The sequence below is a fragment of the Esox lucius genome, chromosome 19 (assembly GCF_011004845.1).
Source record: "Esox lucius isolate fEsoLuc1 chromosome 19, fEsoLuc1.pri, whole genome shotgun sequence".
NCBI lineage: Eukaryota > Metazoa > Chordata > Actinopteri > Esociformes > Esocidae > Esox > Esox lucius.
The window spans coordinates 8,001,617-8,015,332 of record NC_047587.1 but is presented as its reverse complement, the minus strand read 5'-3'; the positions used below and the strand labels follow the sequence as shown (position 1 = coordinate 8,015,332).

Genomic DNA, 13,716 nt, shown 5'->3' with positions numbered 1-13,716 from the left:
CAGCCCCCCTTTATGTCACAGCCAAGAGAGTGTAAAAACAAGAAACAAGGCAAGCCTAGTTCAGCCTAGAAAACCGAACCCAGGTGGCCCACATGAAAGGCATTGTGGTTAACCACTACGCCACCGAACTGCACACATGCTGGGCATTAGTATAGCCTCTTCGCATTATATTATTTTCACTCATAAACATCACGGCAAGTTTGAATATTTTGTTAGACACCATTAACTAGCGTTAAACTGAGCAACGTTTCTTATTTAGTTTCCCCCCACCACAAATAGTATTCTATGAACTGTATGACTTTTCCAACACTACTGTTGTTTGGGGTATAAGGCCGGGTGTCTCTGTAAAGCACTTTGTGACAACTGCTGTTGTAAAAAGGGCTTTATAAATACATTTGATTGATTGACTTTTGCCACTGGCCGTTTTAACAGCTTATTAGCCATTCGTAAATGACATTGATACAATAACTACTGTATCAATATAGGTGACAATAACAGACCTTTTCGTCAAGTGAAAAGACGAGAGAATCGTGTAGCCAGCAAGGTTTTTGTCTATCCTGAACAAATCCTCTTTTGCCACTGGCCGTTTTAACAGCTAATTAGCCATTTGTGAATGACATAGACACAGTATCTATCAATATAGGTGACGGTATCTAGTGATGGCCATTCAAGGGTTCATTAGTGTTATTTTGGCAGCAGTATATTATGCTGGCAGCACTTAGATTTTCTTTATCACAATAAAACCCATAATTGAAATGTATAAGGCAATATAGACAACAATCTAGTCTGTGAAAAAGAACAGACAAAAATAACATTGGAACGGACATTAAATATAAAAAGTACAGACAAGATTGTTAACTATAACTTCTATATTTAAATGAAGGCTTTTATTTTGAAAAAGAAAATCTGAGTTAGCACTGCTAGCATAATATCCTGCTGCTAGAAGAACGGTAATGAAGCCTCGAATGGCCATCATTAATGATAACTGACTTCTTTGTCAAGTGAAAAGACGAGAGAACCGTGAAGCCAGCAAAGTGTTTGTCTACCCTGAACAAATCCTAATATCCACCAGAACCATTTTATTTTAGGCTTCCTATTACGTAGCTACGTAAAGGTTTTGTCTCTCCTGAACCTCAGGCATAATGTGTTTTGACCGTTACGGGAGGCGAACACGGGACCTGTTGTGCAGGAGCCCGTGTCTCTAACCACTACGCTATTTAACAAGGGTCAGTCACTCACTCAGTAAGAGACATTCGCTCTTCTTAGCCGGCTCCGCTTACGTGGTCCGGCAAAAACCAAACTAGCATCTACACACAGAGGACCTCTGACCCCGCTTGAATGTTCGCTAGCGGCCCCAGCTCCACAATAACATTGTCTCAACAGCCAGACTCTTCACGTGTGACAGAAATTATATCAACACGTGCAAGATGAATAGTTATTCTACATCTTTTAGAAGATAACGTTTTCATTGACGCTGAAGATTGTTTCAATTAACTTTGTGTCAAAGACTGGTGAGCGATGTGTTCTCTGTCCGTCTCTCTCACTTCTCCCTCTGACTCACATCAGCTCCCCCACCAATTAAGGTTCCTCCACACTTTTCCTTAGGGCTCATTATACTTACTCAAACTGAAATGTATTTTTCAGTCTCATCATTACTGAGGTGCAGTCAGTCTTAGGCAGCCACGAACAACTGATAGCGCACAGGAGAACAACAAATTGATAGCAGGAAGCTGAACATATTGAACCGGAGTTACTTTGGAAACTGTGCATTTCTTTACAGCAAAACCAGTGGATCTATTTTTATCCCTGTGGGATGGTGGATGGAAGGGGGTTTCATTGTCTTGTAACTGGGCTAAACCAACCATCCTCCCTTGGGAGGTCAGAGCCGCAAACAGTTTCCTTCTAAAAACGGCCTCTAAGTGGCTGTCATATCGGGGCTGAACTGCAGCCAAGCAGCGAGAGCCGCCAGGCCCGGAGAGGAGAGGGGTTGGGAAAGTGGAGCAGTTGTTTTAATTGTGGCTCCTGGCTTGGCTGAGTGGCTCAGCTCTCCTCATGGCTCCCCTCGTACTGCCTAGGGAGAGTAGGGCGGGCGGTGGGGGCGGGCGGGGGGGGGGGGGGGCGGGTTGAAGAAGGGACTAGGGGGAGGAAGGGTCAGAGTCTTGAGGAGCCACCTAATGCTGCTGTTGTCGATCTCTCCCAGGTGACACAGCAATAACAGATGCTTTGTAGAACATGCTACATTTGAATGTGTCCTAGCATAGTAAGGCAGATGGACAATATGTATTTTGGATTGAGTAAAATGTTTAAGCCACCTGGAAATATCAAGACATGGAATAGAGTTTGGCAAGTGCCCCAGGGAGAATGTAACTTTCTGACACCTACAGAAATCAACACGTTTCAAAATGTTTATTTCCCCATCTCTATAAAAACAACTGTCTGTTAGCCTGGGAGGAATTTGTGCCCAAATTCACATTTTACTGTACTGCTTCCACTGTGTCATGTTCAAGTGCTTTCTTGCATACACAGCCCGCTTCAAAATCCCCCAGTGTTTCAATATGATTGAAATCTGGTGTTTGAATCAGCCATTCCATAACCCACCAATTCTTCTTAATGAGCCATTCTGTTGTAGCTTTGTTGTGTTATGGAGCATTGTAATTTTTGCAATATCCATGTCCGGTTCAGCTTCAGCTTTTTGACCGATGGCCTCACATTGTCCCCAAGAATTCTCTGGTACAATATGGAATTCATGGTTGACTCAATAATGGCAAGTAGCAAAACAACCTCAAACCATAACGACATGTCCTCCATGATTTACTGTCAGTATGTGGTTATTTTGTTCAAATGCAGTGTTTTGTTTTTTTGCAAAACATAGCATCTGGCCTTGCAGCCAAAGATTCTTGAATTATTTGTCCAGTGCATATTGTTCTTGTAGGTTTGGTCTTTACCGCGGATGTGTTGTTGGAAAATAATCTGTTGTCTCAACATTCTTTTCTGATAGCAGAGGTTTCTTCCTTCCTGTACCATGATCCCTTTGTAGATTGCCAGTGGTCTGGACTTTTCTCCAATTGTAGATGAACTGTTGGACAGTCAAATGAGGTACTTCCAATTCCAATTGTTTGGAAATGGCTGTTACACCTCCCAAACGCATGTGCGTTGATAATTCTTCTGACGGCATTGGATAGGTGTTTTGATCTTGGCATGATTTGTTACCCCACACATGGGTTTCTCTCTTTTTGGAAGGCTGGACCTTCCTAAGTTGCTCTCTCATGATTTTGCTCCTGTTTTGGTGCACCAATGTTAGGTCCTGGCAGGGGTGCCTCTAGGCATCTCTATGTTCCCGGGGGCCACAGCCAGGGCCTGACCATGTGGATGCCTCTAGGCATTTCTGCGCTGCAGTTCTGTTCTCCCCAATCAGAGGCAGCTGCGCCTTGTTGTCTCTGATTGGGGACCCTATTTACATTGCTCTGGTTTTGTTTTAGTTTGTGGTTCATTGTTTGTGTTTGGGTTACACTCAGTTTGCGGTCTGCCCTGCTGCTCGTTTTTGTTTCAGTCATAAGAAGAACATTAAAATGTTTCACCTTAAATCTGTGCCAGTGTCCTGCCGCCCTGACTGTGACAACTTAATTTTTGGAACGCAAAGGAAAAATACATTTCTGTGTATTTTAATTGCATAAATAGTGTGTGATTTGTTACATTGGGTTACCTTTATCACTACAAATGTTGGAAATTTGCTATAATATTAATGATTCCAAATTCAAAAAAGACAACTTTTTTACATGACCGTATTCCTAACACAAACTTTTCTTCTGCATAAATCATTGGCACATTCTTGGCTTGGCAATATTTATAGTAAGTTAAGTTTTAAGTTTCCTCAGAAATGCAATGTTGCAGCAAGCTTTCGTCGGAACAGCTAGCTCAAAGATGCTACTAAATAACTTTCACCAGCAATATCTGTCCATTGCATATAAAACAGCTGAGTTACAAGAGGCATAAGGGTACACTCCTCAGTTCTCCTCTGAAAGCTTTGATGCAGGCTGGGCTAGTCTAAAAAACTTGCACGCAGTAGGCACGTATGTTCCTTTGTCTATCACTCCCAGGAACACATATCAAGAAACTCTTGTCAGTTTGAGAATATGTGAAAGTCTTTATTCTATTGGTATAAAAATAAAATAATATTCACTGATATAGTTCACGCCAGTGGTCGATAAAATAGGGCATAACAGAGTATTCCAATTCAAATCACTTCAAAAATGAATACTGTACCCACACTACAGATAACCAAATGACCTGGGACAGATTACCGAACCAGTATCCAGGGACATTAGGGACCCCGAGACAGCATATGATAGCATGTGTAGAATTTTAAGACATCAGCCGTACAACTGCAACAATGTGTGTGAGCATAATGGCGTTGTGTGTACGGTATAATGGCAGGAAGAAAACTGTGACAGTTCGCCTGGAGGTCGCTGCCCTGTAGCCCCAAAGGTGACAGACCACCACTGCAAATCAGCAAGCAGGCCCATCTGTGCACAACACGTCCATTCATCTTCATTGTCATTAGGTTTATATTCCATTCAAAATTCCTCAAGACTCCTCCAAGCGCCTTCGAGTGCATCTTCCTTCAACTACCATGACGGAAAGTGGTTTTCTCCTCTCGTCTCCCTGCTGGAGACTCGCAGTTGCAGGTCTCCTTATGCGCTGCCATGGCAACCTGATTCACACAGCCTTCACAGAGAGTTTTAAGCCGAGGAACAACATCGAAAGACTTCCGTAAATGCTTGCAAGGCATTCTCAACAGACCAGACTCTACATTCCTGCCCAACCTCTTTGTTCTGCCACCTCTGGTCTCTTGGTCGCCCCACACCTACAGGAGGGCAGCTCCCACTCAGCCCAATCAGGACTCCTGAACAGTCTGTTCAAGAGTAAAAATAAAAACGTCTAAACCCTAACCCTTTCAAACTGCATCTAAAATAACTTTCAGGAGAAAATTAAGGAGTGAATAAGTTCTACATTTTCACAAAATCTAAATGCAAAGCTCATCATTACAAGCATGTGAAAGAGAAAAACTGACGCACATTTTTGTCAGAAACAACTTTATGTTGTAGGGGTTTATAGTGTGGCGTGACATGAACACAAGACTTAATGCCATGTTTCTGTGTATCGGCTGTGCTAGACAATGCTATCATGACATCACCTGCAGATCAGGTACAAGCAGTTTTTCTGTTGGAGAATAGGTTTTGCATATCTCAATACAAAATCCTTTTTGGCTTTGAGATAAAAACATAATCCTTTCCAAGTGTAAAGTACTTTTAGCTGCTGCTCTATTCACAGTGCCTAGTACTCCCGTACCATTTCTCCCCATGTTTTGTATTATTGACTAAATGTTTAACTGAACTGCATCATTTGTTTGACACCAATACTAACACAATAATCCATAATGACAAAGAGATTTTTTTTTTTTTTAAATGTCAATTTACTGAAAAGGAAAGTTTAAAAATCAAATTCATAATTATTGGGATCCTTAATACAGTACTCTGTAAAAGCACAATCAAAGCTTTAAGTCTGCGTATGCCTCAAACAGCACATTCTTGTCTCCCCCACAGATGTTCAATAGGGTTCAAGTCTGGGCTTTGTCCAGATGGCACTTGACTTGGCACTGTGCTTTGTATCATTGTCGTGCTAAAGGATTAATATTCGCCCCCAGTGAAATGTCCTGTGCACTCTGGATCAGGTTTTCTTCTTATTTTCCTCCGTTCATCCTTCCTTCAATCCTGACCAGTCACCCAGTCCCTGCTGCTGAGGAGCATGATGCTCCTGCCCCCATGCTTCACGGTAGGGATGGTATATTTGCCAGGTGATGAGCAGTATGTTGTTTTCGCCAGATGGTATTCATGTCAAATAGTCAGGTTTTTGTCTCATTAGACCAGAAAATAGTTTTCCTTATGCTTTCAGAGTCTTTTATGTCATGGTTTCTGTCAAACCCCTCTACAATAAAGCTCTGATTAATAAAATGATGCAAAGATGGTTGTCCTTCTATTATGCTCTCCCATCTCTGAAGAGAAACTCTGAAGCTCTGCTAAAGTGATCACTGGATTCTTGATCAGCTCCCTGACCAAGGTCCTCCCTGACTGATTACTTAGCTAGGTCAGACTGCAGTTCTAGGAAGAGTCTAGAACTTGCTTCCAAACTCCTTTCATTTGAAAATAATGGGACCCACTGTGCTCATAGGAACTTTCAATGCTTGATGAGTGTTTTCATAACCTTCCCCAGATATTATGCCTTGACAGATCTATGGAGTTCCTTGGACAATATAGTTTGGAATTTGCTATAATATGCACTGTGAAGTGTGGGACCTATATCGACAATTGTGTGCTTTTCTAAATCATGTCCAATCAACAGAGGTGGACTCCAATCATATTCAATTTGGGGTTGTAGAAAAAGGTTGCAAAGAGTCTGAATGCTACCTGAGGTACCTGAGGTATATAATTTATTGTCAATTATTAGAAATGCCCACATTTTTGTTTTTATGGGATATTGTGTGTAAATTGATGGCAAAAAATACTGAATCAATAATTATTAAGTCTATGAAAGCAGGCTAAATACTAAGCCAAGGATAGCAGAAAAGAACTGTCAAAAGACCTGCATAAAAAGGTAATGGAACATTTTAAATATGGAAAAGGATATATAAAAAGATATCCAAAGCCTTGCAAATGCCATTCAGTACTGTTCAATCGCTTATTAAGAAGTGGAAAATTCAGGGACCTCTTGATACCAAGCCAAGATCGGCCAAGAAAAATTTCAGCCAAAACTGCCCAGAGAATTGGTCTGGATACAAAGAAAAACACACAGGTAACCATTCTTCTGCATGAAGCTGCACATCGGACACTCTTGGACTTTCCTGCATGACAATGACCCTAAACACAAGGCCAACGTGACCCTCCAGTGGTTTACAGCTGAAAAAGGTGAATCTTCGGGAAGTAGGCCATCACAGTCTCCTGACTTTAATATAATTGGAGCCAATCAGGGGAGATCTCAAACGTGCGATTAATGCAAGACGACCAACAATTTTGCCTGACCTGGAGGCATTTTTGCCACAGTCGAATAGGCAGTTATACCACCTGCAAGAATTCGGGGCCTCATAGACAACTATTACAACAGACTGCACGCTCTCATTGATGCTAAAGGGGGCAATCCACAGTATTAAGAACTAAGGGTATTCAGACTTTTGAAGAGGGGTCAGTTAATTTTTTTCTTTATTACTGTTGATTTGTTGATGTTTTGTTTTATGATTGTGCCATTCTGTTATGACCTTTAGTTGAATGTGAATCCCATAAGAAATAAAAGCCATGTGTTTTGCCTGCTCACTCATGTTTTTTTTTTTACAAATGTTACATATATTACCAATTCTCCAAGGGTATGCAAACTTTTGAGCACAACTGTACTACGGAGCCATGCTCTTCTAATAAGTGCAGAATGTGGTTTGGTATTATCTTGCTGAAATAAGCAAGGCCTTCCCTGAAAAAGAAATTTGGATAGCAGCATAGGTTCCTCCAAAACCTTTATATACAGTTCAGCATTAATGGTGCCTTCACAGATGTGCAAGTCACCCATGCCATGTGCACTAATGCACCCCCATACCATCATGGGTGCTGGTTATTGAACTGTGCGCTGATAGGAAGCTGAATGGTCCTTCTCCTCTTTAGTTCAGAGGACGCAACGTCAATGATTCCCAAAATTAATTTATCATTTCGATTTGCCAGACCACAGGACAGTTTTTCCACTTGATCTCAGTCCATTTAAAATGAGCGTGGGCCCACAGAAGGTGACGAGGGTTCTGGATCTTGTTCATATAAGGTTTCTTCATTGCATGGTAGACTTTTTACTTGAATTTGTGGATGCAGCGACGTACTGTGTTCACAGTCAATGGTTTTCAGAAGTGAACCCATGCAGTGATTTCCACTACAGATGTATGTTTTTTTTATATGCTGTGCTGCCTGGGGCCCCAAAGATCGCGTCCATCCAATATTGGTTTTTGGCCTTGTCCCTTGGCATAGAGAGATTTCTCCACATTCTCTGAATCTTTTAATAATATTATGTCTCATAGATGATCAGATCCCCAAACTCTTTTTACGCAATTTAACGTTGAGAAACATTGTTCTTATATTGGTGCACTATTTGCCCATTGACTTTGAGTGGTGAACCCCTCCCCAGCCTCACTTCTAACAGACACATCCTCTCTGGAATGAACTTTGAATACCCAATCATTTTACTGACCTTTTGCCAATTTACCTAATTAGTTGTTATTCCACCAGGTTTAGGTTTTTAGCATTACACAACTTTTCCAGTCTTTTGTTGCCTCTGGCATCAAATTCAAAGTGGGCATATATTTTTCAAGAATCACTGAAATGCCTCAGTTTCAACATTTGATATGATGTGTTTGTACTATTTTCTATTGAATTTAGGGTTTAAATTATTTGTAGATGATTGCATTCAGTTTTTATTTACATTAACGCAGCATCCCAACTTTTTTGGAAACATGGTTTTACCTCAGCGTCTGATGATTTACAATATCCATGTTAATAATGTAAATAATGATAGTGTGCTTTAAGTAGATAACCTTATTGCTGTGAAGTTAGGTAGGAACCAACATTAAAATAATGTGAAGTTCTGTGGTACAGATGTCATTTCTTGCTTTGGTATTAGCTAGGGATTGGTCCACCCTTTATTTGCCCTGCTGCATGTTATGTACTTGCACCTATCGAGCTACAGAAAGATATCCAACTTCAGCTTGTCAGTCTTTCCATGGCAACCCGGGAAACAAAATAATGCTTTTATTCTCTGTAAACACAACATCATATCTTCTTTGGGGTTCATCTTGCCCTCTCCTAACACACATAACTTTTTCCCCCTTGGTAAAAACATGTCTCTAGCCTGGATAAATAAGAAGTGAGGAGGGTTAGGAAAAAGTTTGTGATAGTCTGAGTCACAAGTGGGGGTCTCATCGTGACGTTTCTAAACATAAATGTAAAAGTCTCAAAAGTTCATGTTTAAAAGTGGACGCCAAGTGCATTCCAGGAGACTTGCTAACAACATGGATTGTTTGTGGGAGGACATTGTGCATTGATCTTGTTAATTGTTCATACATTAGGACATCTGCTTCTATTACAGAATTTGGAAAGGAATTATGCAAACTTCATGCTTTTATAATACCACACATGCTTTTATAATATCACACAGCAGATGGCCAATAGGATGGAAAATATCATTTTCTGCATCACGCTGATCTTTTTAAATTATTTGTCAGTTACTTGATGAATAATAAAACAACAACCCATTCTACTTCACAATACAAAGATCAAAAACCACACAGTTTTAAAATTACAAATATAAAAAACATCCAGGGGAAACGTAACTCATATGTATTTGACAATATCACGTGGATGACATGAGGGATATTTCAAGTCGCCAAATGGGATTCTAACCTTGAGAATTGAAAAGGGTTATACAGCCAGGATTATAAGGGGGGAAGTGTGTGTGGGGGGGGGGGTGTCGAAACAGACACAGCGCGGAGTGTGGGCTGACGCTGAGCAGGTTGTCAGACTGTCGGTCTCCTTTTATTTTGTGAGGTAGTTCATTGTCACAACTGGAGCATTCCCTCTCTCCATGGGTGGTGTGTTATCATCGCAAGCTGAGCCAAGGAAACAACTCTTTCCTTCCATTTAACTGCTCCTACTTGTGTTTTGGCACATCCTCATCAACTGCTTTTGTCCGATGACGACGACAACTAAAGAATGGCCACAATAAACGTGCGTTTACCTGGAATTTTCCAGCATAGTCGTCATCTGTGGTTCCTTCCTTCCCTTCCTTCAGAGCAATGAGTGTAAAGCCTCTGAAATAGGAGGGGCTGGAGGCATACAGGGACACTGGAAAAAGGAAAGGAGGAGTTGAAAGAATATAGGTCAAAGATGACATAAAGTAGCACCATCCAAAGATTAGAAACTCACTGGTCCTGGGAATGGAGAAACAAACTCAGGTGGTGGAGCCCGTGGGCTAAAGGGATGCACTGCTAGAAGCTCATTAGTGGCCTGCTGTTTTAGAGATTCCCAGCCAGGGTTTTCAGCTGGGTCAAATGTGTGTTGCAGTGGATTAAACATTTATCTTCGAGTGAGCTTAGAGAACGCACTTAGCGTATAATTGTTTTGTGCAAACTGATAAAATAATACATCCCCTTTTGGCTTTACCTGTTAAATTATGAAATATAGACATCATACTCATACAATAGTTATAAAAAATGAAACTGATCAGCTAAAGAAGAAACAGATTTTCTTTAACCCATTCCAGTCCGTAAGAAAGAATGTGTCATGTAAATTGGTATGTGCATTCTTCTGCAGGTTGGTGTTTATCATCTTGGCAGTTTTTCCCCTGAAGGCATAAATTATGTGATTGGTTGCTTCAGTGTTGAAGGCGGAGTTGACATTTCAAACAAAACTGCATGCACTCTGGTCCAAACATAAAATATACCACTACAGTTCAGATATGTCAGTGGTTCAGAAACTCTAATAAATCGAACCATGTATCTGACAATTTGGGCTAAGAACAGATAAAATAACAGTATTATGCTTTTCATGCTGTGCTCCTTAGTATCCTTAAATAATTATATACAGTACCAGTCAAAAGTGTGTCCAAACTTTTGACTTGTACTTAGTATACAATAGCAATTCATTTATTATTGAAGCTCGCTTATCACTGCCTACTGACCTGTTTCAACTGTTGTGTCCCATCAAAACACAAATATTACATTGTTATACTCCAACATTTGTAAACAATGTAAATACAAACAACAACTGAATAGCATATTTAAAACTATACTTTTCAATGAATCGTTGGAATGGATTAGAGGAAGCCTTGCTTTCATACTGTAGATGTGTCAATTAATTTGAGTGTAGTTCCATTTCTCCAGACCAATCCCTCAGGTTTTTACTGAAACACACATGGGGTTGACAGCTTATATATATATATAACATATAACATATCAAACTACCAATGCCAAATCAATTGTTTTCAAAAGTTTTTATCAAATGACAAATTTTACTGACTCAAGTGGTATGATAGATTATAACCATTTTAAACGTAATGTGTACCCGTCTAGAAACGTGGATTATGTTTGATAGAACATGGCATTCATTTACACAAAGGTTGTTTCTGTGGCACAATTCTTTGTCTTGAATGTAATGCAACGACATGTGGATCGGTTAAACAAAGAGTAAGTACATTTCACCTGAGTGCATGGAGGATTTGTGAAAATAATTGGTATACTAATGTGGGCCACATGGGAGCAGTTACGCAGACAGTACGATGATGAGCGAGTTAAGAAATAAGTAATAACCTAATGTTCTTTAATAATTGTACACTTATGATCACCCAATGTCAGTGAACAGAACATATTTTGATGAGAAATAAAACATGCAGCACACTTTCACACAACAGTAAATTCAATCATAATACATTGCTCGCGTAGGCCTGCACCGTTAGCAGTTATTAAAACAAGAACGAAGTCATTCTACTTTCGAATACAATTGAAAAAATGTAAAAACGATTCCAATACACAATCTTAAAGGGATAAGAGATAGGCAGTGATAAAGAGCAAGTAATGCATAATCTCGATTACCTTGACCTACAAATATATCTAAGTCCGCGTGAATCTGTCCACGAGAGAAGACCAACCACAGACCAATGAACACCAAACCTTGCGTGAATCATGACCCAGGTGCAATTAGAAACACATGTCTACCTTTAATTAATTTTGTGTTCAACCCAGGTCTTATTTGTTAGGTACTTCGTATTTATTGCACTCGGGTTGAAATAATCCAGTGTGATAGTTAACCTACTCTTGTGATCTGGCACAATTACGCAATACAATGGAAGTGACTTGTCCACGGAACCTTGACTCTACTTTGTAAAGAGTTGTCTTTTGCATAGACAATTCAAATTAGTTGGAAGCCAAGCCAGGGACTAAATTAGTAAAATGCGTTCTTATTATCCCATACCTCTGTAAGTGCTTGCAGGTTGGTAATTTTCTGGGTCCCCCTCGACTCTTAGCCGAAACTCATTGTAGCCATCTCTTCGTGTCCCCTGTGTCTGTGCCCGTAAAATCCTGCCGCAATATCCATCCGACTTCGCTTGCTTATCTGTGGGTTCCTCGACGAAAGCAAGAGCATTGCACACAAAACTAGAGATCAAATACTGCAAAAGCAGCAAATGCAGATATATTCCCATTATAATGCAGTGGTGGGAAGTTATATATGCCACCTCTAAAAAGCAAACAAAATAGAGAATAAATTCTTTCCCCACAGTCCCCAACTACGGAATTCCTGCAAACTACTTAGCCCTGACACTTGGTAATAAATGGTGTGAGAAACCGCGCTGAATCCATCCCAGTCCGAGCGGGTTTCGAAGTTCGATGGCACTGCTTCAGTATTGTACAGTTACACTTGATTTAAAAGGAAAGCTGTGATATGTGGCTGAAGTGGTGAGTTAACGGAGTAATTTTCAATCTCAGGGTCCGGGAAGTACCGAAGCGCAGTAGCACAGCTGTCCCCGACACAGAGGGAAGGACTAGATTGAAGCGATGAAGACAGCGGAGTTTAAATAAAACCCAGACAGTCCTTCCAATGGCTGCTCCTACCGAAAGCAGCGTTTGACATTCTTACTGAGGTTGCACTGAGACGCAGGAAAGCTGCCGGCCAATGTTTGCACAGCCGTGAATCTCAAATAAATTACAATAAATAATTACGCGCTGAAATTAATTGTACACATGTTCTTTGCCCAAAAGCCTTAATTAACTGTAGGCTTTAATGGCGACGCTGTCGTTAGTTGTGTCCAACGCATTCTCACGTACTTTTGAACATGAAACAATTGTTTTGTGTGTACAATAGTTTATTATTCTTTGCATTATGGCTCTTTTCTTGTAAATTAATTATGTTACAGTCATGGATATGAACGTGAATCACAGCCTGTGGCAAACTAAGTCTATAATAAGTCAAGCTAAGAAGTGCAGTTCATGAATCCCACTGATGGAATCAAATCAGAACTTCATTTTAAACTATTACAAACAGAAAACTGACTTTTATTCATGCTATTCATGCTCATCTGTACAGCTGTATCGCCTTTACCTACATTTTCCTCATAGTCCTAAGAGCAACTAATTAATCATTTCATCATTTGCGAAGAGTCTCACTTATTTCAAAATAACGATAGAAATCCAGACTTCGCAGACCAGTAGGTGTCACAATAGTATTCTCACACCTCTCACCGCCTGCCAGTAACATCCACCTACCACGACTGTTTGGAAGCATGCTGGCTAATGTGAGTTAATCGTGTTCTGGTCTGTACAAAAGACTGGTGACAACATAGATGTCTTTGTGGATGTCTGCCATAGCACTCCAATACTGCCACTAAAACCTCATTACGACAAACCAACTCAGCACTGCTATGAAAATATTTCCCTAAGCGAGGTCAAGTAAACAATACTGCACATAACTGAACGGTGGCGGGTGACGGCTCAGTATGGTGAGGCAAGGTATTCTGGTGTGGGCTGGGGAGTCGGAGTCCTGTGGTCAGGGGCAATGGCACATAGAGAAGAACGGGGCTTCCTGCCAGAGGTGGTTTCTCTGCATCCGCTATGACATCATCTGAGAAAACTCATCTGGCTGCCCC

At 40.6% G+C, this 13,716-nt stretch overlaps 1 protein-coding gene across 2 annotated transcripts in view; it reads right to left on the bottom strand.

Moving 5' to 3' along the window:
• spon1b (spondin 1b) overlaps positions 1-12,720 on the bottom strand; it is a 76,222-nt gene extending 63,502 nt beyond the window's left edge. The window contains exons 1-2 of one of the 2 annotated variants that reach the window (XM_020040597.2): positions 12,048-12,720; positions 9,817-9,923 (exon numbers count right to left, since the gene is read on the bottom strand). In XM_020040597.2, the coding sequence (XP_019896156.1) occupies positions 9,817-9,923; positions 12,048-12,276 (336 nt within the window). In that variant the 5' untranslated portion in view covers positions 12,277-12,720. The remainder of the gene's footprint in view (positions 1-9,816; positions 9,924-12,047) is intronic. The other variant, XM_010883526.3, reaches the window with a different exon arrangement.
• Positions 12,721-13,716: the final 996 nt, after the last annotated feature.